Genomic DNA, 27722 nt, shown 5'->3' on the forward strand with positions numbered 1-27722 from the left:
TACAAAGTTTCCACCACTATTAGCAATGACGAGTCTTCGCTAGGGAATTTGTGAGACACACAAGGTATGTTCACCCCTCCTAATCGAATTTTCTCTATATACATGAGCCGAAAATCTAACTTCCTGACCACATACTTAAAGAGACCGAGACAACCAACTATACTATTAGGGTTGGGAACATGCCAGGCCAGGCCAGGCCTTGACAGGCCTGAGCCTGGCCTATGATTTTTTTTCAGGCCTGAGCCTGGCCTGCGGCCTATTAAATGTTATTTTTTTTGGCCTGGCCTGAGCCTTTTAAAAGCCTGGCCTGGCCTTGTAGCCTGTTTAAAAGCATGTGTTACATTAAAGCTTCTCTATATAGTTTTTTTAAATAGGCTAAACATGCCTTAAAAAGTTCACATTTAAATTTTTATAATTTCTACAACATTAAGAAAAAACTAATAATATGATTAACACAATAATTAAAAACTAATAAAATAACAAATACGATTACGAAAAATAATAATTATTATAAATAAGATTTTTTATAAGATATAAATAATAATATTATATAAATAATAATTATTATAAACAGGCCGGCCTATCAGGCTTCGTAGGCCTTTTTAGAAGCCTAAGCCTGGCCTATTTATGTAAACAGGCCATTTTCAAAGCCTAAGCCTGTCATTTTTAATAATCAGACCAGACCAGACCAGGCTTATACAGGCCAGGCCGAAGGCCCCTGTAGGCCGCCTGGCCTATTCCCAACCCTATATACTATTACTATACCCTATAATATACCCTATCTTTGCGCGTTCTTCTTTCACACATATCACGTGCTACCATGTGCACCGTCTCCTTAATTAACCAATAACCATGCTTATATTCATCAAATCCATTTTTTTTCATGCTTAAATCTAATTAATCAAGCAATGTTAATGTGGCCGGCTAACATCAACAACAACAAAAGTTCCTAATTTCATCCTCCTTTTGACACGTGTATCCTTCCCATCTTAACAAGACGGCGGCCGTCCATTGTACACAAGCAAAAATCACATTCACAAAAAAAAAAAAAAAAAACTTAACTTTACACATCACAATCATATCATTTCTATAACCTCTTTCCCTCAACATTAAGCCAACCACAACACTCCAAATTAAATCAAACTTTATAAAACTTTCACACTATATATACATATATAAATATAAATCTCCTAAAGTCATAATTAACTATAAGTTATTTATATAGCTCCCACTCTCAAGTTTTCCATCAACAACAAAGACTTTGAAACAAAACATTACATTTCCAAATTTCTCAATGGATTGGATTAGAGGAAGAATCATCGGCCGGGGCTCGACCGCAAATGTCTACATGGCTGAGCACCGTGGTGATTTTGGCGAGGTTTGTGCGGTGAAGTCTGCTGAGCTTCACCGCGCAGAGTTTTTGAAGAAAGAACAAGAGATTCTCTCTAAGTTGAAATGTTCACAAATTGTGAATTATCAAGGATGTGAAGTTACGGTTGAGGATGGTGTTCAATTGTTCAATATGTTCATGGAGTATGCAACTAAGGGGACTGTTTCCGATGCCGTTCGCGGTGGAAATGGAATGGAAGAAGCTATGGTGAGGTTATATGTGCGACAAATTCTACTTGGACTTAACTATCTTCATTCAAATGGGATAGTGCATTGTGATTTGAAGGGACAAAATGTGTTGTTGACGGAACAAGGAGCGAAAATTGCGGATTTTGGTTGTGCTAGGAGGGTGGAAGAGGAGTTGGTGATCTCCGGTACACCGGTTTTTATGGCGCCGGAGGTGGCACGTGGCGAGGAACAGGGGTTTTCTGCTGATGTATGGGCTTTGGGATGTACTATGTTGGAGATGATCACCGGGAAAATGCCGTGGGGTGGAGTTTCTGATCCGGCGGCTGTTTTATATCGAATTGGATTCTCCGGTGATATGCCGGAGATTCCTGACTCTGTTTCGGAACAGGGGAAGGATTTTTTGAGGAAATGTTTGAAGAGAGATCCAAATGAGAGATTGTCTGTGATTGAGCTTCTGGAACATGATTTTGTTGCTGAGAAGTTTAAGGATTCGGTGTTTGATTCCGAAACTCCGACAACCGTGTTGGAAGGTGGATTTTGGGATTGGGATTCTTTGGAAACAACTCAGGAGGTGGGTCCCACAGCTGATCATTGTTCCTCGGATTCTTCGAGTTCGAGTTCGAGTCCAAGAGACAGAATTCAAAGATTGTGTTCAAATGAGGCTATTTGGGAATTTGATGATGATGAAGAATGGGTTACTGTGAGAAACAATGGTGAGGATTTGAATGCATTGTCATTTGAAGAAAATGAATCAGACAATGAATCAGACATTGTTTGTGAACATGATGATGATGAGATTAGTTTGGTAATTTTTTATGAACCAAAAATTGTAGTTGAATTGAGTACAAGGGATTCCATTTTTGATTATTGGTGTTTTAGTAGCTGCAATTGTAGCTGTTTTGTTAGAGATTTTTTATCAGTTTATCAATGCAGAAAGATTGTTCTCTATGTAAAAATTTATTCTCAGAATAAAGAAAATTTTATCATGTCCTGCTTTCTACATTTTGTTTTATCTTTAATTTTCCATCAGATAGATAATTTGAACAATATAATCGTCGTAAACATAGTTCAATTAGTAGAAACATTGCATGTAATATGCAAAACTGAAGCTTGAACTATGATACATTCACTTATTCACCTTAAATGGTGAAATTCTAGCAAGACTCTGACAAAAAAAGTTAATCGAACAATTTACGATATAATGAGATAATTTGTGTACTACTACTTTAGATCAAATATGTTAATTTCTACTCCTTTGTGATTAAAAAGGTATTCTAAAATAAAATGTAGAATCAAGCAATTTTATCTTGAATTGATAGCAGCCCTAGCTTGTCTATTTAACATTACATATCTGGTAGTTGATAGTGGCACCAAACCAACCCTGCAATGGGGCTGCACGTTATCATGCTGTCTGTCCTAATTTATTGTGGCTGATTTTCCATTGGAGGTGTTTATAAGTTTGAGGAGCATATTTTTGGTACTCAAGATTTATTCTTTATATTTAATTACATCAGTTGTGTTATTGGTGAATTTTTCTTGTAGGTTTTATTTTCTAGGACAATTTTGTGTTTTCTTATGTTGCACAATTTTTTATTTTGTTTTCTAAGATGTGTTTAAATTTTAAAACGTGAAATAAATATATATTTGCAATTGCTACGGTACATTGTTAAGAGTTCTATATCCGATGTGAGATGACATGAATACGAGTTTATAAGTAGAGTTAATCATCACTTTACAAGTCAGTTTTATACAGTTGAATTAGACTCAAATTTCAATTTTAAGATGGTATCATAACCTCTCCAAAATCCATAATCCGTTGGACTAACTGATATCAGATTTCCACCATCAAACCACATATCGGATGTGAGATGACCTGCCCAACCTCCTATCATAGAGGTGTTGCGTGTCTTTTTCTGAGCAAATATGATTGATTTTTAAGAAGTTGATGAAATGCATATATCAATATTTTGTCCTTTTTCAAACAAAAAAAACCTTTTGTCCTTAAATATGATTTGTAGGGCAATTTGTTGTAGATTTTCCTTTACACAAATATTAATTTGTTAGTCCAACTCCAAACACTAACTTAATAGCAATTTGGAAAATGGATAAGTGAACATCTGGCAGCATAATGTTAATATTTATGGAAGAACAGCTAAGATTCTCATAAGTTAGTTATGCAGTTCTAGACTGAAGTCTTATAGAAAATGGTATTGAATGTTTTCTTCATCTTTATTTTTTCCCAACATGACAAAAGACCAAGATTATAGTAATATGATATACAGATGTAACAAATGATTAAGTATGGTTTTAAGATCAGATGTTGATATTTATATTCCATTTGACAAATAATAAACAATGTAATCATCATTTCTATGTCATAAAATATAACTATACAAGTGTCAAAAGATGGAGGGTAAGAATTATATATGTTGACAATGCAACCAAAAGGTTAATGTGGCACAAATAAGGCACATTATGAAAGCTAAATATGTATTGATTTTGGAGATCATTGGGAGCATTACAGTGCCATCAATGTGGTGGGGGCAGGGTTAATTTTCCCTTAATCAAAGGAGCTAACGAGCTGTGTAGATAATAGATGTTAAGGGGCTGCAAAGGGGTTTAAGGGGACCACTAAGGCATCACATGTCTTAGCACATTATGTTGTTATTGTATTTACATCTGATTTTGAATTTAGGCTAGCCTGTTATTGATTTTCTATAATCAAATGTAGCTTTTAGAATAAAGAAATGCTATTTCTGTCAGTGGTAGTGAACCATGTAAGCCAGGTAATGTATCAGTTACGGGGAACTTGATTGCTGCTCAAGTGATTGCAAGAATGGATTGGAAATATAGTATAGTAATATAGTATAGTTATTAGAGGGAACATGGGATTGGTGCATAACATAATACTATCTTAAACACTATATCAGAATCTGACAGAAACAGCCTGACACCACATGTAAGAAATTGTTAGAACGTATTCTACTAATAAGATTCTTTTGGTGACACTAGTGAGGATTTAAGCAGAACCCACCAAAAGTATGTTAAGAAATCACATTAAGAATTACTATCTGCCATGAAAAATTACTTAAGTGGAAGGGTATTCAGTTATCAATAACACTTCAGTTGGGACCTTAAGGATTATACAGAGAGAAAAATGTCTCTTCTTTGAAAGAGCTTTTTCTCTGGGATTAAAGAGGTTTTTCCTTCTGTAATACATATATTTCCATCAATAATATAGTTTATGTTTACTCTTGATTTGCCACATAAGCAATTTATAACCAATTCTCTACTTGGCTTATTTGTTGATCTAGGCCCAAACACAGTACCAAATAGGATTCTTGAAATTCCGGCACGCAGTGGACACAATGCTACAGATGATGCTACAGCATGTGGTGTAGCATCACAAACGCTGAATAAAATAAAGCGATAAATAGCAGAATAATAAATAACACAGATCGTTTGTTAACCCAGTTCAGTGCAACGTCACCTACTCTGGGGGATACCAATCCAGGAATGAATCCACTATAATAGCTCTAGTTCAAAGCCCTCGACCAACACCCGGTACTTGACTTATCGCCTAGACACTACCCGTGCAATCCTATCTAAGAACCTCTTAGATAATGAGACCCCGTCCCAAATTCCCTCTAACAACACGTACCATGTTGCTGTCAATAATAACGATCAAGATGGAGACACTCTCCTAGAAACTAGACCACACTCTTGCTTAAAAGCTTATGAGTGAATCACACACACTAACTCCGTGCTTAAAAGCTTAGGAGCAGCTTACAATAAACAACCAAAACTCAGTCCTAAACTTGCATCAAAAACGACACAAGAAAGGCTCACAAAAAGAACACACTAAACCTTAAAAAAAACTCACGCTTTAGTAATACACGGTTTAGAAAATACATGAAAATAATAGCTTGAGGCTTCACATATTTATAGTCTTCAATGTCTTGATGTCCAAGTTAGGTTTGCAGACAAAAACCCTTGCAGCAGCTGCGGCCAAACCTAGATTAAAATTGAAAATATGTTTTGTGTTGTACCAAACAAAAAAAACGAACAAAAATATAATATAATTATATTTTTGTTTTTAATAACTTTCCTTAGGCCGACTTGGACAATTCTTGTGCAGTAAGTCTCGTCTTGCATATACACACGTGCTGGAATTAATATTTGAAGCAAATCTTGAACGAGATTGACAGAAAAAATTCTGCACTTAAAACAGAGCATCAGGATGCTGTACGAGGATGCTGCAGCATCTTTGTCCAGCATCTGGCAAAGTTGGCTTTTACAAAATGTAGCCAAACACAAAACCCAACAATCTCCCCCTTTGGCAAATTTTGGCTAAAACAACTTTGGCCCAGTGCATGGAGAGATACTGTCTAGACTTTCCTTCGAGTCAACATAAACACACAACTAGGAAAGAAAGTAGAACAATGCTAGGCTATTTAAACTTTCCTTCAAGTCAACATGAGCACACAACTAGGAAAGAAAGTAAAATTTCATCAGATGAAAAGGTAGCTAGCATGTAAGCATCAGAGGCATGCAACAGCGGAACATAACACATCTTAGCCTCAAAGTACAGACAGAGAGAAATAAGCTCTCACATAGTGGATTCAAGATCGGAGAAATAAACTCCTTAATAGTTAAGCAGCGCCACAGAGAATAGGAAAAATAAATTCCTATGTAATCATGCATATCATAAGTAGTAGAAAAATAAATTCTACCTACTCCCCCTCAAAGCATGCATAAACTTCACTCCCCCTCAGAACATGCATATAATCAACATGCTATACTAGATGCTATAGCATTTTTCATCACATCATGCACAACATATTACTCCCCCTTTTTAGCCATAAATTATGACAAATAAAGTCAGTGTCACATAGTAGGAGCAAAATACATATTTCCACAGAGTTATCAGAGCATAGAGAAACACACAGTGTAGAGAGTATCAGAGCATAAGAGATCATAAAGTGCATATTACAGACCATCATGGCAAAGAGAACCTGGAGTGTCGGAGCCAAAAGACATGGATTGTGCATGTTACAATCCAGAGAGCATCAGGGCGTAGCCCACAAATTAAAATCCAAAAGGACATGCAAATAAAGCATAAGCAGGTCACATAGAAGGACTTGCGTCAGAGTCCTCCTCCTCTACCTCAGTATCACCACCTGAAATATCATTAAGAACACCAGGATTGACATTAAAAAAAACACCTTGAGGTCAACTATCATTTGTTTCCTAGGCAAAACATCAGTTGACTGATTGACAGATGATGCAGCACAGTCTGCAGCATGTGTTACTCAAACAGTCTAAAATCAAAAGACAAATCACAACCTCTCTTATCATCCTCAGTACAGATGCCAGGATGTTGTGCCAGAACAATATCACCCATCAGTGTAGGGAAGACTATAGACATCTTCACAGATTTCTTTGAGGATGCTTCAGGAGATGCTGTAGAATATTGGTCTTCCTCAAATTTTGAACCACTAGAGAAAACAACCTTCCTTTTCAAAATTTTCTTCTTTGGCTCAGAAGGTCCAGTAACTGTACTCCACTGCCTCTTAAGACCATAGATTTTCATTTCCTTGGTAGTCTTGACAAGAACACCATAAACAGGCACACTCTTACCAACATTGCATCTTAACCTCCTAGTACTAGAAGCAGGAGTCCTCTCAGTAAGGTTGAGATTGTCCACATTTGAATCTTTCTCAGCAGATTCATCAACATTCAAAGGAACAAACATAGTTTTACCACTATCATCAACATAAGGGATCACATAGATATCATGAACAAAAACATTATCAGTAGTAGTTGCTTCAGAACCCTTTTCTTTGTCAGGAACAATAACATCGTCTGGAGACTCGGGTATCACGATGTTTTCCAAATTTTCTCGTGCTGCAGATGTTGTAGCATCATGTGCAGCATCTTTCTCAGGAACACTCTTCTTGACATGTTCCAACACAAAGTCATCTTTGACCTCAGTTAGAGCGCTAATATCATTACCAATAAATGTTAAACACAGCAGGGGAGAACACCATATAACTTTCTCTGACAAATACTTTCTCACCACAAGAAACATCCTTATCATCAACAAACACACAATTCTTACCAAATCTTCAGATGTTTCAACATTACCCATAACAGCGTGCATTACTAAATAAATTGAAGAGAAAACTGCACGCCACACTTGCAATAATTGCTATAACTCTTCAAATAGACAAACACCAAGTTTGCCTCGTAATTTTTCAAATTGAACTGCATATAGAGCCTTAGTAAAATTATCAGCAAATTTTTCTTTAGTAGCAATATTCTCAAGAGTCACAATGCCTTCTTCAACTATCTCAGGAGCATCATCATGTGGGAGAGATGTTGTAGCAACATCTGCAGCATCTAGCACAATTCCTTCTAGTGTATCATTTATTACCACATTTATTGATTTCATCATAGATTTAGTTATCAAGCAGGTTGACACATTAGCTTCTTCTTGAGGAACCCACAAATAACAATTGTCCTTTGATCTATCACCTTTCATTAACAAGTCACCCTTGTCATTTGTAACTAAACATTCAGACTTAGTGAATTTTACCTTCATGCCTTGATCACATAATTGACTGATGCTGATCAGATTAGCAGTCAATCCTTTTACTAATAAAACATTATCAAGTTTAGGCAAGCTATTGTTGCTTAGCTTTCCTATACCCACAATCTCTCCTTTTGCTCCATCACCAAAGGTTGCAAGTCAACTAGAAATTTGCTAATGCCAGTCATATGTCTAGAACAGCCACTATCAAAATACCAGTTTTCTCTTGATGATGCTCTAAATGATGTGTGAGCAATTAAGCTAGCTACCTTATTCTCGGGTAGAATTACATCACTAGTCTTCATATCCATACTTTTAGGTTTCCATTCTTTCCGAGTTGGAATAGTCATAGGAGGTGGTTTAGGTTGAGAGTTTATGTCAGGATACCCATATAGTTTGTAACAGAAAGGTCTTATGTGCCCTTTTCTTCCACAGTGATGACATATCCAAGAGCGTCGTTTACCCTTATACCTGGTTCCATGATGCTGCTTAGGATGCTGCAGCGTCTTTCTAAGCATCCTTGTACTTTGTGTTTCTTTTGGATGTGTATACATGAGATCGGGATTATAGCCTCTGTGCTTGTTGACATTTTCATAGCTAAGCCCAATATGTTTAGGCTTTCGAACATTTTTCTCTAAAATTTCTTCTAGTTGACCATCAGCTTTATGAAGTTTATCAAGGTGATCATCATCTTTATACAACATATCAGAGAATTTTCTTAAACGCCAAATGTCAGCATTTAATTTTTCTATGACTTCCTTAGCTTCATCAAGATCAGAGGTTAAATAATTTACCTTCTTCTGGAGTTCATCCATCTTTGACATATTTTCAATTTTCTCTGCCTTCATTTGATTGATGGTTACCTTTTGTTTCTCGATAACTCTGCATATTTCTTCACTCTTGAAATAGAGTTCTCTGTAGGAATCAGCAAGTTCTTCGTAGGTTACCTCTCCATCACAAGAATCATTATCACAGTCATACTTCCCTGTAAAGGCCATCACCCGTTTTGCTGTATCGTCATCACATTCTCTTTCAGAATTTTTATCAGAATAAGTGGGTGACATTCCCTCTTTTTTAATTTTTAAAAACGTAGGACACTCATCTTTGACATGACCATAACCCTCACAATCATGACATTGAACTCCTTTGCCTTTGTTTGGTCTTGAATTTCTGTCCATCATCTTCAAGACTTTGTTGAATTCCCTACCAAGACGCACAATTGCATCTAAAATACTTTCATCAGTCTCCATGTCACTCTGCACTTCTTCATCATCAGCATTGGAGACAAAAGCAATGTTCTTGTTCTTCTTTTTAGTTCTTTCATTTGTAGCCACTTCGTATGTTTGCAATGATCCAACCAGCTCATCCAACTTCATCTCCGAGATATCTTTGGCTTCTTCTATTGCAGTAACTTTGATATCAAATTTCTTAGGAAGAGACCTAAGCATTTTTCTTACTAATTTCTCTTCAGATATCTTTTCTCCCAAGGCATCAAATTGATTATCATAGTCAAGTATAGTCATGTGAAACTCCTGAATGGTTTCATAATCCCTCATTCTAAGATTTTCAAACTGAGTAGTGAGAATTTGTAATCTAGACATTTTTACCTTAGAGGTACCTTCATGAACAGTTTCGAGAATCTTCCAAGCTTCTTTTGCAGAGACACATTTTTTTATGAGTCTAAAGATGTGTTTGTCCACCCCATTGTATAATGCATACAATGCTCTTGAGTTTGCTAGAGCAAGCGCATCTTCTTCTTTAGACCATTCCTCCACAGGTTTCAATTCAAGTGTTGACTTTCCTTCTTTGTCTACAATCACAGGGGGGTCCCATCCTTTCAGAACAGCTTTCCAAGTTTTGCTATCCATGGATTTCAAGAAAGCCATCATTCGTGATTTCCAATAATCATAATTGGAACCATCTAGAAGAGGTGGTCTGGTGACAAATCCTCCTTCCTTGTCCATATTGCCAGAAAGTATCTTCCCTGGAGCTCACCCAAAATAGAGCAGGGTGCCTGCTCTGATGCCAATTGAAATTCCGGCACGCAGTGGACACAATGCTACAGATGATGCTACAGCATGTGGTGTAGCATCACAAACGCTGAATAAAATAAAGCGATAAATAGCAGAATAATAAATAACACAGATCGTTTGTTAACCCAGTTCAGTGCAACGTCACCTACTCTGGGGGATACCAATCCAGGAATGAATCCACTATAATAGCTCTAGTTCAAAGCCCTCGACCAACACCCGGTACTTGACTTATCGCCTAGACACTACCCGTGCAATCCTATCTAAGAACCTCTTAGATAATGAGACCCCGTCCCAAATTCCCTCTAACAACACGTACCATGTTGCTGTCAATAATAACGATCAAGATGGAGACACTCTCCTAGAAACTAGACCACACTCTTGCTTAAAAGCTTATGAGTGAATCACACACACTAACTCCGTGCTTAAAAGCTTAGGAGCAGCTTACAATAAACAACCAAAACTCAGTCCTAAACTTGCATCAAAAACGACACAAGAAAGGCTCACAAAAAGAACACACTAAACCTTAAAAAAAACTCACGCTTTAGTAATACACGGTTTAGAAAATACATGAAAATAATAGCTTGAGGCTTCACATATTTATAGTCTTCAATGTCTTGATGTCCAAGTTAGGTTTGCAGACAAAAACCCTTGCAGCAGCTGCGGCCAAACCTAGATTAAAATTGAAAATATGTTTTGTGTTGTACCAAACAAAAAAAACGAACAAAAATATAATATAATTATATTTTTGTTTTTAATAACTTTCCTTAGGCCGACTTGGACAATTCTTGTGCAGTAAGTCTCGTCTTGCATATACACACGTGCTGGAATTAATATTTGAAGCAAATCTTGAACGAGATTGACAGAAAAAATTCTGCACTTAAAACAGAGCATCAGGATGCTGTACGAGGATGCTGCAGCATCTTTGTCCAGCATCTGGCAAAGTTGGCTTTTACAAAATGTAGCCAAACACAAAACCCAACAATTCTTATATCCTATATGGCATTCTAAGATCCAACTATGTTCTACTTCTAGCATGAAGATACCAAAGCCAGCTAATTTCAACCTTTTCTTTCATAATAACATGGCATTGACATTTACAGCCTTAAAAAAACTGCATTGTCATTTACATGAAAATCATCTGAATCTATAAATAATGAAATTTGCATAAGCTTTAACTTTATCAATATGAACAGTCCGACCAATATTTAATGGCCGAGATGAAAAATTGTGTGAAAACTTTGTGCTTTTTTACTGCAGCAAAACTCAATCCATCTGTGATTGGTCTTAAAACAAAATGATTAGATCATTAGAGAATATTATAGTAGGTATAGTAGCATAGCTGACCAACAGAAGAAATGTGACCAAAAAATTAAGAACTAAAAGAGAAGTTAACAGTCAAGAAGAGAACACTCTCTGGCACAAGAAAGACAATGCTTAATAGAAACAATGATAAATCTAAATAAAATCAAGTTCCAAGAGATATCAAGCACTATATCAGGGCACATCCCTTCATAGCGACGAAACAGAAGCTGTAAGAGTTACATATGTGCAGAAAAAACAAATCAGCACTATATTTCTGTCATCACTCAAAAAACAATTCACACTTTGTTAGGACAAAATTGGTCCAAATTCAACTCTGAAGTGAAAATCCTCCTACTTTTTGAGAAGCATGTTTACAAGGATTGATAACCTGTTACCAGCAAACTGCCATGGAAATCCTGAAAAGTAAAAAAGAAGCCACCACCTTAAATGTTTCTTACGTATTCTTCTTGGAAGCTGAACGTGAGAATGTCCGGTCAACGGATTGTAGTTGGTTGCGGAGGCTCTGGTTTTCCTCAAGTAAGCGATCATATTCAAGTAGGAACCCTTCAGATTGTTTCCTCAGAGCACTTACATTGGCTTCTGCAGCACCAACCGCTTTATTTTTTGACTTCAGTTCAGATTCTAGGCGAACAACTTCTTCTCTCAACTTTGCCGCCCGTTCCTCCATGTATTTAGTTTCCTCTGAACTTGCGGTTTTCACATCCTCAGACCCTCGCATTTGTTTCTTAACAGCTTCCATGCTCTTTCTTCGAATCCGTAGTTCTCTTATGTAATGATGTAGCCTGTCTATCATGAGAGCAAGAAAAAGGACGGCACCTGCAAATAATTGACCAAAGATGAATAATACTCGCAAGCCACAGAGTTCTTTCAATAAATCATAAACATCAAGGAAACAATCAGTTCAAAACTCAAAACAGTGTCATTTATGTTGGATTGGAACTGTAATTTTACTCTTCTTCAGCTATGTTTTAAAGACGTGTCGGTGTTGTGAAAAATCAAATAACAGTAGAACACAACCATATTTTGAAACTTTAGGATATATATATATATATGTTAAATCTAGCAAGTTATATCCAGAATATTAGCTGTAAAGTTCAATACCATATTAGATGCTTTCTAGTTGTTAGACAAAGAATCCTAAAAATTGAAAATCATATAGTACATTTGATTTAAATTAGCCCGCCAATGCCACCAATAAATCATCAATAACAAATACCACAACATTTTCCATCTAGTTCAGAATTATGCAGTAATGGTTATCCCGGACTGCGTTCCGCAAAACGTGGCCTACTTGAAATGAAAGAAAGGGCGGGCACTCTTGTGTTTCAACCCCAATATCACTATACTTTGAATTGTTGTGGGGGAACTGTGCACTTAAAGCCTCTACGATAAGCAAGTGAATGGGGCTGGTGCGTGGCAAACGGAACGGTTCATCAAGCCATTTCTCGCAAGCCCCCTAAACTAAATAGGAAGAGGGGTACTTTACAAAAAGGGGGTAATTGCTTCGCACCTTGACTGTCCCTCTCGATACCTTATTGGAGCTTTGTTAGTAGTGGCCGCTTTTCCAGTGCGCGGAACCCCAACGAGGAGGGTCTAAGTTGTTTATCATTGGGTCAATAATGCTAATCCTTCTTTTTGTGTGCTCACATATCTCATTTATGTTGCCTCAACATTCATTCTAAATCATTGAAGAAATCAGTAGCAAAAAGCAACACAGACATTCACAATTTCACACAATAATCCCACAAAGAATTAGGAAACAACCAATAAAACTTCAGTTACAACCTATGAATCACAAACACTCTGGAATTAGGCATGTCTCTGTGTTGGTTTTCAATTGTGAGTGGTTAAATATCACATCGACTATGAATGGGCAAAGTGTTAGATATATAAGAGAGGTGACCCATATACCTAATATCTTAATGTTTTGCATAGAGATGTGGTGTCACCCTCTCATGTGGTCCTAGAATATTGACCTGTTGTTTCTCCCAACTCTGGACTTCCCAACACTCTGTCCAACATACGTCGGTGTCTGACAGCATTACAACACTCAAATGTATATGACAACTCAAACAAGTGTCCCCAATTTTTTTTTTGCTTCGACAAGTTAGTGTTAGCGTCATGTCTGGTGTTTGTGTCGACAGATACTCTGTCTGGCCTTAGATATAAGCAAAATTCTACATGTATGTGGACTAAAATACATGTAAAAAATAATGTACCTGTTTTTTTGGTATTAAGTATTAAACCCTCTGGTTCCTACGGAAAGAGTCCCCGACAATTCAGAGTTCGGCCGCGAGGAGCCTGGCCAAGAATTGTTCCCGCCAGGAATCAAACTCGGGTTCTCCAGAATAATCCATCCTAGGGGGAGCTTATTAACCATTTGAGCCCAATGTCTTGGTTAATAATGTACCTTTCTAATTATATTGGATTGCAATTTACAACACAAACATAATGCAAAGAACAAAACTACAACTTCTAAACATTTGAATCTGAAGCCATAAAGTATTCCCATACACGAATCAAAAACAATTAAATTAATCATGCAATCGAAACCAATTTATCAAGCAAATAAATACAAATAAAACAAGAAAGAAAGAATGAATACAATACAATACAATACATACCCATGAGTGTTGCTTCAAGAAGATGCTTAGCCATAAGAACCTGATCGGTAGGATTAACAGCACCACCATCTTCGATCCCACGTTTCTGAATATTAATCATACTATAAACACTAGAAGACAAAACAACAACAAGAGTACCGGCAACGGTTTTCACCATAAGAGGTCCACGACCTCTTTTCAACCGATCCAACGCCATTATGACAAGTTTCCTTAACGGAGTTTTGAATAACAGCAACGCAATCATTGCTGCTTCCGTAAATATCACGGCGAATAAAAGCTGAATCATCTTGTGTTTGTTTCCGGATCCGGTGACAATTTAGGTTTCAGAATCCAAAATTGAATTCAGAATTGATGATGATTATTGAAAGATTGTGCATTAGTGTTGGTTGTTTAGTTTAGTGTGATGAATGAGTGAATCTAAATCATGAGAACGAATTGAAGAGAACAGAGAAATAAGGATTATTGTTTGCTTTTATTATCGCCAAAATTAGTGCCGCACTCCATTCAATTAAAATGGCAACACCCAATTTGGTCATTAAACAAATAAAAGTGCGTCAAAAAAAAAATAAAATAACCAAGAAAAAAAAAGGATTTTTATTTATTTATTTATTTCAAATTTAGGGTGACGGAATTATGCTCCGATCTAAATCATATAATAATATAGGAAAAATCAAGATATTTGGCTCAATTGATTAATAAGACCCATATGACGAGCTATCAAAATGGGCTAGCCTGAATGGGTTGGCACGCCAAACCCGATTTTTTCCCGGGCTCGGACTTTGAAAATCCTAGCTCGAATTATTTTCGGGCTTTTTAACCCGACCCGACAAAGTCCGATTAAAATATGGGCTAGCCTGAATGGGCCGCGGGCGGCCCGCAAGTTCGAAAAAATTAAAATTAAAAAAATAAAATAAAATATAAATATAAATAATTTGTTTTGGATGATTTGAAATTAGTTTGTAATATAAATTATAAAACACCGTCCGCTACTTAAGTAGCAGATGAGTAAAAATAGGGCACCCAAGAAACTCGTAGGTAGCGGATGAGTAAAAATAGGATGCGCGAAAAACTCGTACGTAGTAGATGAATAAAAATAGGGCGCGCGAGAAACTCATACGTAGCGGACGAGTAAAAATAGGGCGCGCGAGAAAGTCGTAGGTAGCGGATGAGTAAAAATATGACGCACGAGAAACTCGTAAGTAGCGGATGCGAAAAAATAAGGCGCGAGAAACTCGTATGCATGAGGTGGGTTCTCCCATCCCAACTGAATTTTCTCAGTATGCATGAGTCAGGAATCAAACCCTGACCACATGATTAAGGGGATCAAAACCCTTACCACTTATACCAATTCATCGTTGATATGAAGGAGAAAATCTGTTGCACCGAGAACCTAATTACATAATTGTTTTGAGGAGGTTCATGGAAATAAAAACAATAATCTTAAGCCACTAGGTTTAGTCTAGTGATGAGTATTTTGGATAGTATGTACGAGGTTCTACGTTTAGAGAAATTCTTAGGTGAGTCCTCACTTAAACATTAATGTTTAAGCACAACCAATAAAATTTTTACAACTCATTAATATATTATATAATTAAAAATAATTAAGAGAATATTAATAAAATCAAATCTAGACCAAATCTGGAAAATAGGAAGAATAAAAAATAAATAAAATCATTAAATCAAAAAGATTTTTTTTTTGCGCCAGATTAATTGAAACTTCTATTTTTTATTTTTCTGGAAAACCAATTGAAACTTCTACGATCTCTTCAATTTGAATGTGGTGGCTATGGCTATTCCCTCCCAATTTGTATGTGTTGTTTTCACCACCAACAAGGAAAAATAAGAAGAGAAAAGCTATATTTTTTTTTAGTCTTTATTTTTTGGAAATTCAAGGGCTATTCAAATTATTGTGATTCAATTTGATAAAAATAGCGGATTATTTTCATAAGTTAGCTTATAACGGATGAACTTATAGAAAATACCTTATAATGTATATATATAAGCTAGTTGATTCATTTTGTAGTATTTGGTAAAATTAACAGTTGAATTAATTTATAAATATGAAATAACATAAAAAAGAAATATATTGAATTAATATTTAATTTTTTCAAGTAAGCATTTTGGAAGAAAAATAATAAATTATAAGCAAATTGAATTAGTTTATCAAAATACGTGCATTTATCTAGTAAAAAAACTATGAAGACAGACAAATTTTTTATTAAGAGTTTTTGTCAAGAAAAATAGATAAATTTATTTAAAGTGAAATGGGCACAAAAAACGCTAAATTCACTAAAAAAGCACCAATACTAGCAGGTTACGAACTCTATTAATTATTTCCTTATTTTCTAGAATTGGTTTAGATTTGATTTTAGTAATACTCTATTAATTATTTAATATATTAATGAGTTGTAAAAAATTTATTAGTTGTGCCTAATCATTAATGCTTAGGTGATGACTCACCTAAGAATTTCTCCTAGGTTTAATCCTCACCAAACAAGAGTATAGCTGTCAATGGATAGCAAGAACTAATTTTCCACAAATACCCTAAAAATATACTATTTCGCTTAAATGCTCGTTATGGTTGCCTCAGGATGGATCCTGCCAGTGCCCCCCCTGGCAAGGGAACAACATAAACAAGGTCACTAGACTACACATCAAAAACTTTATCACGAAACAATTAATCTGTTTAGCTGAATAAATGAAATAAAACAAAAATACAAGAATCGTCTAATAGTAGAAAAGTCGAAAATTCATATATTGACACATAACAATTCTAAATTCAACCTTAAGCTCAAATTTGTTACCTATATATATATACACAATATGTAATACTAGAAAAGTTTACTGGCAAACTCTTCACAAACATTATCATCATCATCATCCTCAAATGAAAATTGTCTAAGTTCTGAGACCCTCCTACCTAGTTTCAAAGCAACTTTGATTTCAAACAACTCACCATTTTCTCTTTTAAGATAATCTTCTTCATTCATATTTAACTCAATAGTATCTTCCATAAGCTGAAAAAAACCAGTAGCTGTTCTATAAAACTCAAAAACCATTCCAACTTGTCCACCATGTTCTATTGTATTAACAACACTTGCCAAAGCTCCAAATATAATTCCAAACATCATAGGCCATGATGCATTAACAGAACCTAAAAAAACAGAACCAAATGCTGCAAAACCAGTTAATAAAGGACCACAAAATGCTAATATTTTGTTCAACTTCAAAACTTTTTCACTTAACTTCAAATTATTTTTCATATCTTTGTTCCTCATAACCATCACAATCTTTTTCATTTCCTCTTCTAACCTTAGATTCCATCCATTACTTTTTCCATCATTTTCTTTCTGATGTTTTCGGTTTCGTTTCTTCATTTCCGGCCACCACTTTGCCGGTTTCACATTTTCCGGAAATTTCTCAATCATTGAGCCTAATAAAGGAAGAGGATAAGCTTTATCTAATGCCAAAACTTTCTCCATAGCTTCATTGACATCATTTTCATCAAAATTCTCAAGAGCAATCTTTGTTCGAAATTCTTCTTGAAGTTGCTTAAAGAATCTAACAGCATTTCTTTGTTCTTCTGCAAGCTGTGATGGCTGAACTTTGTTCATGAACAAAAGTAAACCAGTTGAAGCCATGTAAAGAATTGTTGAAGAAACTTTCAATGCTATAAAAGATGCTTCGGCTCCGGCCGAAGCAACGGCTGCAAGACCAATCATTGTTGAAGCAGAAAGAGTCATCATATTAATAGATGATAGTAAAAGTTTATTCCAACTATCGCGTTGGATTCCGATATTCTTATGCATCTCTATTCTATCTGATATCATCTCCATAATCAAATGAAGCTTAACAACTTCCTTAGAATTTTGACTAGGTACTATTGAATTGTTCTTTAAAGTATAATCATTTAGATTATTCAATTCTGCTACTAAAGTTCTATTAGGAAGCTTTGGAATAGAGAGTTTTGTTACCTGAATCTTCTGCAAGTTGATTCTTGCAGAAATTGTTCTTGTATGATAATAAGAAAATGAAGAAACTTTGTTTGAAATCATACAAGTTTCCATGTGCTATAATCAAATGTGTCAGTATTTAATTGTATAATGTTTGTTCAATATTTGAAGGCTTGAACTAATAATGTTAAGAGTGTATAAAATTAGTTTTAGAATGAAAATCTGCCATGATTTTATAGCATATATATATATATGAAATGTGTTTTATATTTCCTGATATTGTGGAATATTGTAGTTTGACTTTGAACAGAAATAACGAGTAAATTAACTACTCTATATACCAACTACAATATTTTGTTATATAGTTAGATTTATATAAGACCATGCCAAAAAATATAGTATTAAATAAATGAATAAGTCTATGCAAGATCGTCTTAAGCCTTTTTTCCAAAAACAACAACCAGAAGAAGTAATATATCACATGGTTATGTCGTTATGTGATTATGGTTTACTAGCAATAGTATTTAATTAAGTGTATGTTAATGTATTTAATTGTTAATTATTTTGACTGAGTTTAATTATGGATTACTCTAAGTCCTTTTTTTTTTAAAATTACAGCAAGTGCAATTTTTTTATTGTGTTCCATCACGTGGGTTAAGTAGGGATTTGGATTTGGTGTAGTTATGCGTGACGCAGTAATGCATATGAATTGTCCGATCACAAACTGATAGATGAGATCTTTTAATTTAATCTGAGATTATTTTTTTTGACAAATTTAATTTAATCTGAGATGTCTAATTACAACTGCGTACTTTTTCTACAGAAGGTAATCCAAATCCGGTTATGGAATGCTTTTACATGGTTGAATGATAATCATGAAATTCACAGACCATGATATTTGAAATCAATGTTGTGTACCGAGTAAAGTATGAGGGAACAAAATTATAACTCTTATTTTAAAATGTCACCTAACTATATGTCTATATGTCACATGGAAATTTTGTGGTTAGTAAACACTACATTCTAGAATTTTGTTGGAAATGACATTCAACATCTAATTATTTGATGGAAGATGTAAGAATAACTTGATCATTGAGGTGAATGAGTTAAGGAATGAAGTAATAGAGAAATCAGAAATTTGATGAGTCTCAACAAAATTAACAATATTAATTACTAACATTTTGTGCTTCAAATAAATGATAGTATAGAGTTTTAAATTACATGATTCATTTTTTTTTTTTATAATTAATTAATATAAGAAAACTACTACATATACACGGTCTATAATACACGTCTAAAGTTTACCACTGCTACTTATTCCAAAACAAAACAAAAAAAAAGTTTAACATTGCTACCTCTTACTCAAAATGGTCTTAGGGTTCTTTTTCTGACCACTCATTTTTGAACATGTAAATCGAGCCAAAAATTTCCTTCATATCAAGTCTTTGATTATTATTATTATTATTATTATTATTATTATTATTATTATTATTATTATTATTATTATTATTATTTATAATTCAATACATTGCCAACATATAAAAAATATTTAAAACATTGATATGATAAAAAATTATATTTCAAATAAACTGCTGGTTTGTCTGATACAACTATGTCTTATTATTGAAACCTTTTTCCAACGAGTCGAACAGATTGAGAACTCGTTGCTGGAAAAGATTGAGAACCTGTAAGCCTATATCATTGTTCAAATTCAAGAAACCTTGGTCTAATAATCTTGTATGTTTGCTAAATTGTGATATCTGTTTATGAACCTTCCAATTTAATACCTTCTACAAGTCCAGGAGTATCCGTGTCAGGAGGGAACATCAGAGAAACATGAATATTGTCTCCTATAACCTCTTGTTGCAATGCTTCTGCTAAACCACAACAGAGGCCAAATTTACTGCCCGAATAGGCTACGTAACCATAAATTCCCACCTAGATATAAACATAAAATCCACAATAAAAAGAAAATAAAAAACCACATTATTTATATCATCTCTCGATCAACAATCAGAGTTATCAAAATTGAAGAGTCGTGCTATGAATACGCCATTACTACTAGCTAAAAAAATATAAGAAATTAGAAACTATAAGAAATTTAAGTCTGCCGTTTAATCTGATGGGCGTAGAACAAGCTTTTCCATTCTAGAAGTAACTGTCGCGTAAAATAATTTGACACAAACTTGTACAGTACCTCCCACGCTTTGTTTCCACAGCCACTCAGATACTGCAGAATCATATGAAGCAACATGCTGAAAAGCTTTCCATGCAAGCTTTAGCCTGAACTGTTCGTCTTGGCTTCCTTTGAGAAATTCCAGAAGGGCAGGGTAATCTTCTGAATCAACCACTACCAGAACATCCTTGTGATTCTGCTCAAAAACAAATTTATCATCTTATATTTAAAAGATAATTCAATAGAAGAAAAAAAAATGAAAATTTCAGCTCAAAGACAGTGTGAATGAACAAGGGCCCTTTTTTTAAACAAAATATTTTCTGAACCATAAACTTTTAATGATAAAAACATTGCAAATAATAAAAAGTTGGCATTTTCAGTCTAATAAACAACCTTTGCAGCAGCTCGAATCATGGCTGGACCACCAATGTCAATGTTTTCACTATTTGACAACACTAATTATAACAGAGTTGATAACATAACTTACCAATTCCATGTGTACTGAGAGCTTCAATGTGATGCTTTTGGTCTCTTCGAGCAAGGATACCTCCATGTATATTAGGGTGCAGAGTTTTGACACGACCATCAAGCTGTGGAAAAGCCATTACAGTCATTGTTAGTAATTATTTATGCCAAAAAGTACACAAGGCAAATGTGTACGAGGTTTCAACATCAAAATGCAAAGCTTATTGTCTCTAAATTTATAATTCATACTGATAGAACTCAAACAAAATCGGTGTTGTAAATGGCAGATTATGTCAAAGGGCTAAAAATCCGCACACCGTTGCAGCCTATGGCAGGCAACCCTATAAAAATTGGCTAGGGCAATTGTAAAAAAATCTGCCATGCCGTGGCCGCCATTTAATAACACTGATCCAAATACACAGAAAAACAATGTTCATTGACAGAAAAATCTCATTGGATATGTACCGACGGAATACATATCCGAGATAAGACTTTGAGAAGGAGAACTCAAACTACAAGTACACTCACCATTTCAGGGAATTGAGAAAGCTGTTCAACTTTAGTTACAGCCACTCCAGCACTTTCCAATGCAGAAGCTGTTCCTCCAGTTGAAACAATAGTGAATCTAGCATTAAAATAAACGTAAGGATATACTCCCTCTAGTCCTAATTATAAGAGAAATTTTACTTTTTAGGTTCATTGGAATGCTAGTAATAATGTAACTAGTATAATATAGTCCAAATACATTAGTTTTCCAATATAAACCTAAAAAGTAAAAATTCTCTTATAATTAGGACCAGAGGGAGTATTGAACAATAATAAAAGCATGAACACAAGAAAACAATAATATTCTAAAATGTTAAAAAATGCAAAAAATCCATTAATTGTAATAACTACCCTAATTCCTGGAGTCCATTTCCAACAAATGCAAGATCCTTCTTGTCTGACAACAATATCAAAGCTTGCATGCTTCCTGTTTCACAGCAACAGAACACTTATTCTTAAATTAAAAAAACAGAAAACATCATTCAACGGTAAACACGGTATTGTCTAAAATCATGTAGAATAAATCCAAACAGTCCTAGTCACCCTAGAATTAAAATTAGCTAGTTTGCGTACTCTAAAGTGAAAAGGTGGTGTAAATCATCACAAACAAAAAGGAATTGGACTAACAATCGTTAGTTGATTCAGTGGCGATTGACGCTGAACTTGGTAGGGAGGACCACGGTTCGATCCCCGCAACTACGATCGGGAGAGGGCTGAAACCACTTGATGCCAGAACTGACCCTCGAACCTGATTAATCTGGTGGTGAAAGCCAAAAAAAAAGAAAAAGGAATTGGACTAATGTGAATCTTGAATTCGGAGTGATTCCTAAATGGCAACATAAAATATAGGTTCTGCTGCTTTTAATTTTTTAGAGTCCGAATTCCCAAACACCTGAAGTTTTCTCAATAAGAAAATTTTGGTAATGGTTGATGGCTTTTCTAATGATTGAAATACTTAAATCAGGTCTGGTTTTAATATGCAAATTTCTTCTAGCTCAATAACTCGTTTTGTTAATTAACAGAAAGACCAATAAATTCATTAAGCTGGTTTTATGAAGTTGAATGCCTACTACAGCTGGATTTGCATAAAACCCTATTATAATTTCTAGGTTTAAATATAATATTAGTCCCTGCAATTACAGAGTTTATTGGATTTGGTTTTATGAAGTTGAATGCCACATGTCATGATTACATGATTATATTGGGCCACGTATGCCACGAGGGACTAAAACCATCAATGTTTAAATTTGTAGGACTAAAACCAAACAAAAAAACTTACAGGGACTAAAACCAAAAAACACGACTAAAATTATATTTAAACAATTAAACCTACTCTCTATAACTCTAGCTTAAAGAGGCATAATCAGATAAATGAACTAGTTAATCTATGAATATCGTCATAAAAATTTGAAAAAATAATTAATTGAACTCAATCATGTGCATCGGTGTCGGACATGCCTTCGATCAGAAGTGTTGGTGCTACATGGTATTTGGTGTAGTAAAAAATTAACCTTTTTAATTAAAAAAAAGGATTTGATTCTCATCAATGTATGGGGCAAAAAATGAATATAATCTAAACCACTAAATGTAATAGCTGAATAAAAAAAGCACCTGGAGATGATGAAGCAGATTTTGGCACAGATAATGTATGAATTTCAGCCATAGCTTTGATAGGAACACACCTCAATCGTTCTGCAGATGAAGAAACCTGAACATACGCATATTAAAACCAATACCATTAAACAACAATAAAGTTAAAATTAAGTAAATAATAATAATTTGAAGTGGCAAGAAGGAGAATACCGAAGTTGTGGGAAGATGAGAAGAAAAGTGATGTGTAGGTATGAGAGAAGAGGAATGAGGCAAAATGGTTGCACAGAGAATACAAGTGGAGCCGACAGCGGCGGCGGCTGTGGTGGTGATGGTGGCGGTTGTGGAGGACGAAACACCAAAACTAAACATACTCACTGTTTCTCTGTTGTGTGTGAGAGAGAGAGTGTCGGATCCGAATTTCCTGACTTTAAAGCGGGAAAGTCAGGCTACTTTTGAGCTAATCATGCCTGTTTGATGAATTTTATGACAATGGTGATAAGAGTATGGTGTATAAGTTGAAAAAGGCTTTATATGGGTTAAAACAAGCACCAAGAGCTTGGTACAGTAAGATTGAATCCTACTTTAACTCTGAGAAATTTGTGAAATGTCCCTATGAGCACACTTTATTTGTCAAATATGGTAATAAGAATGAGATACTAGTTGCCAGCCTTTATGTGGATGATTTGATCTTCACAGGAAATGATCAAACCCTGATTAATGAGTTTAAAACATCCATGAAAAGAAAATTTGCTATGACGGCAAGATGAGATACTTTCTAGGAGTTGAAGTAAATCAAAGAAGTGATGGAATTTTTATGCATCAACAAAAGTATGCAACTGAGATATTGGCAAGATTTGGAATGGAAAATTGCAACAAAGTTTGTAGTCCTATAGTTCCTGGTTGCAAGCTAATCAGAAATGAAAATGAAACGATTGCTGATGCCTCCACATATAAGCAAATGACGGGTTGCTTGATGTACTTGCTGGCTTCAAGGCCAGATATTGCTTATTCAATATGTTTAGTTGCTAGATTCATGGACAGGCCTTCTGAAATGCATGTAATGGCAATCAAAAGGATCTTGTAGGTTGGAGTGATTCAGATTATGCAGGTGATCTAGATGACAGGAAAAGTACTACTGGATTTGTGTTTATGCTTGGCTCAAGAGCTATCTCTTGGTCATCAAAGAAACAACCAATAGTGACCTTATCAACTACTGAAGCAGAGTTTGTTTATGCAGCTTCTTGTGCTTGTCAAGGAATATGGCTGAGGAATGTTTTGAATTACTTGAAAGTGAAGCAACCAGCATGTACATTGATCTACTGTGATAATAGTTCTTCTATTAAGAACTCTAAAAATCCAATTATGCATGGCAGATGCAAACACATTGATGTGAGGTATCATTTCCTTAGAGATCTCACTAAGGATAACATAATTGAATTGGTACACTGTAGGTCAGAAGAACAATTGGCTGACATTCTTACCAAGCCCTTGAAGCTTGAAACTTTTTGCAGTTTGAGGGAAGGGCTAGGAATTCGTGATCTTTGTAACTTGTAGCTTAAATTGTATCTGTTATGTTAGGGGTTCAATTTAAGGGAGGGTTTGTTGGGAATACTCTTGTAATGTAGCTTAGTTGCTTGTATTGTGTGCTGCGTGCTTGTAGTGTGTGTTGTGTGCATAGGCGCGAGCCGAGCCTGGCAAGGCCTTGTGTAACTTGGCTTGGTCAAGTGAAGCTTGCTTAGTACATGTGTTTGTAATAAGCCTATATAAGGCATTGTCACTAATGAATAAGATGAGGATTCCACTTTGTAAACAACGGATATATGTACATTTTGTTGTACCAATGATGTTTGATTGATGAAAAAAGGTTCAGTTTGCTTTAAAGATAAAAGACTGATGTGAGTTCAATCTGTTTAGCAACAGAAATTAAGGTGCATCAGTACAAAAGTCCGCATGATGGTCCTATCAGTATAACTAGATTCTTAAAGTTTCCGCCACAGGTGCATCAACATCACAAGGTCTGCATCCACATGGTTCCCTTAAATATTATAAGCAGCCAAAATAAATTTACCGAGCAAGGTTTGATTACAGATGAAGGATCATGAAAACATAAATTGATAAAACGCATTTGTAACATAAGTCAGTACCTTTCTCATATGTGAAGGTATAAATGTGTATGTCTGTGAGAGAAAAGGGAAGGAGATGAAGGAGGGAAGGAGAGAGGGAGAGTTTACCACAGTCAGATCAACCAGCATTTTTGACATATAGGATTTCAATGCTGCAGAATGCTTCTTGAAATACTCTTCTTCCCAATGATTAAGCTTCTCTTCAATTTCTTTAGGAATCACGGGACCTATCTTCCATAACAAGTTTTGTATATTGCTGCTCGATTATACCTGTATGGAGATATGTTCAGAATCAAATAACAAAAATATGGAACCATGCCTGATGGTAAATTGCATTTGAAAGTAAAGTCTTACACATAGGCTGTTAGAAAGCATTTATTTCGGACTATAGAAAATAGGTGGATGAGGGCTCCGTAGTGGTCAGCATTTCTAGCCGTCTGAATATCCAAACCTTCTTCCTGCATCTTCCTGTTTACACAACACAAAATCATGCCCATATGGAAATATATACAACAAAGACAGGGAAGAAAAGGGACACACATTCTATGAAACTCATACCCATGTGACTCCACCAACAGGAAGAAAAGGGACACATCAGGGAAAAGGAAACCAGGATATATCTTAACCATTACCTTATCAAAGACTGAAGCTCACAGTGATGTTGGCTACATTCTGCAACTACTTCGTCAAACAATTCATTCTACAAAATCATTGGAAAAAGTATCAAAGTATGGCAAAACAGTCAGTGGTAGATAAATATTAAGATTAAAGTGACGCGAAATAACATATAGCAATAAATTAAATAATTAGCTATCCCAGGACACTGATGGTATAGTGTGGTAACATCTTAAAGAAGTTTTAGACAAGAGTACCAAGTTTTTCTAAAACTTAAAAAATAAAATCACCAAAAGTTAGATGCCAAAATAGGGTTTCAATCCAATCAATCATGCAAATCATTTTCTACAATACAAGCAGGTTCCAACATGCAGCAATAGTTAAAAAATAATATTGAGTGTGGACCTCAACTATGTTTGAATGGCCAAAACACAAAAGTGAATAACATCCACTAGTTCATTCAAGATATACAAACGTATGTTTATATACCAATAAAGGGAACACAAAATTGAGTTAACATCAAGGACTAGTTGATAAAACAGAAGCATCCCTATCTCATCATTTGTAATCATTATGGAACACAGACAAAAGCTAAACACCCATTAAAATTGTATACAAATCCCTTTATAATAAACTCACAAGGATTTATAATTGTGTAAATAATTTATTTTTTGGGTGAAAATCGGGTATTCTCTGCGCGCAATTGCATAGACTAATCCCTCGAGTCTTGTAGGACCCAAATGGGTGGCAAACTCTTCCTTAGAGTAGTCAATAGTAGTAAATAATCATATAGTTATTTTTTTTTTTTGATAAGCAAATAATCATATAGTTATGATTACCTAACGGTGTAAAAAACATCTACACTGACGGAGCATATAAATTAAATCTACAAAATAATGTAGAACGTCACATTAATTAATATTCACATTAGGATTCTTTGCAACATTAAGATTCACATTAAACTGCACAGAAATGCTGTTCTACTTCTACATCAACATCCACACCTCAAAGTGGAATCGCGGCGCAGAGTGGAGCTCTCGTGCAAATTGCGCCAGAATCACATCCTCACACGAGCTATACAGGAAAGGGAATGAAAAAACAAAAACTAAAACAGAAAAGGAAAACCTGAACGGATTTAAGCGCTGTTTCCGGCGGTCGAGGACGAACTCCGGTTACTTTTTCCGGCGAATGACAACCTCAAATTTCAAAAATTCTGGAATCGTTAATTAATGGTGTAAATGAATAGTACCTTAATCCTTGATCGCGTGAAAGGGAAGAGATGAGAATAGGGACACTCAAACTATCCCCAAAACTTGCGAGGGAAAATCAACCATACAATTTTCTCTTTCCGGTTTTACCCTCTCTCATTTCATACAATTGCAAAATAAAATAAAATAAAACAATTTAGTTTAATTTCTTTAACTGAAAATAATACAATTTCACTACTAATTAATTTTAGAAAAAATTATACCAAAGTCATTTATTGTATTTATTTGTAATATATTTGTCCTTTATCTTTTATATTTTCCACGCACGTTAAAAATATGGACATCCATGTTATTAAATGGTTAAAAAAAATGGACAAACCGATCGAAAATTTATGGTCCGGATAAAAACCATATTGTAAATATCTAGTTATTTAAATTTGGTTAAGGATATGGATGTGGCTTTTGTTTAATGACCAGTTAATTTGTGCACCCCTGATTCTTTTTATGTTTTATGTAACGTAGTAACCGACTAATTCCTTTAGTGTCTACACAATTTCATATGGTTATTATATTGTATTCTTTTCAATATGCTCAACATTTGACAAACTATAAGCACACTGCCAAAACCATGTAAGATTTTCATTTTCCTTATGGTTTTGGCAGTGTATTCGTCCTGATGCCCATGTTTACAACACTCACATTTATGCCTTTTGCACTCACAACAATCTAACAAAAGTTTTTTTGTTGGTGAGGGAAATGATGGATAAAATCAAAGAGCAAACGTCGTACACTCACACTATCATGTTGCATGCACTTTGTGAAAAGGGTAGGATGGAACAAGCTTATGCACAATTGAGTGCGATGATTAAAGATGGTGCGTTTCCCGATGTTGT

The 27722-nt window shown here is 35.0% G+C and overlaps 2 protein-coding genes and 2 pseudogenes across 2 annotated transcripts; 1 reads left to right on the forward strand and 3 right to left on the reverse strand.

The window, feature by feature from the left end:
- The first annotated feature begins 1210 nt into the window (after window positions 1-1210).
- LOC123896301 (mitogen-activated protein kinase kinase kinase 18-like) lies at window positions 1211-2692 on the forward strand. The gene has a single exon (XM_045946711.1). It carries the CDS (start codon window positions 1295-1297, stop codon window positions 2690-2692), a length of 1398 nt encoding a protein of 465 aa, XP_045802667.1. The 5' UTR covers window positions 1211-1294.
- An 8925-nt stretch (window positions 2693-11617) lies between these two features.
- Window positions 11618-14667, reverse strand: LOC123899365 (annotated as a pseudogene).
- Window positions 14668-16981: 2314 nt separating this feature from the next.
- On the reverse strand, window positions 16982-18217 carry LOC123896302 (probable F-box protein At4g22030). Its single transcript, XM_045946712.1, has one exon. The coding sequence runs from the start codon at window positions 18215-18217 to the stop codon at window positions 16982-16984; it is 1236 nt and encodes a 411-aa protein (XP_045802668.1).
- Window positions 18218-20077: 1860 nt separating this feature from the next.
- On the reverse strand, window positions 20078-26818 carry LOC123897812 (annotated as a pseudogene).
- Window positions 26819-27722: the final 904 nt, after the last annotated feature.

Source organism: Trifolium pratense, linkage group LG7 (genome assembly GCF_020283565.1).
Source record: "Trifolium pratense cultivar HEN17-A07 linkage group LG7, ARS_RC_1.1, whole genome shotgun sequence".
NCBI lineage: Eukaryota > Viridiplantae > Streptophyta > Magnoliopsida > Fabales > Fabaceae > Trifolium > Trifolium pratense.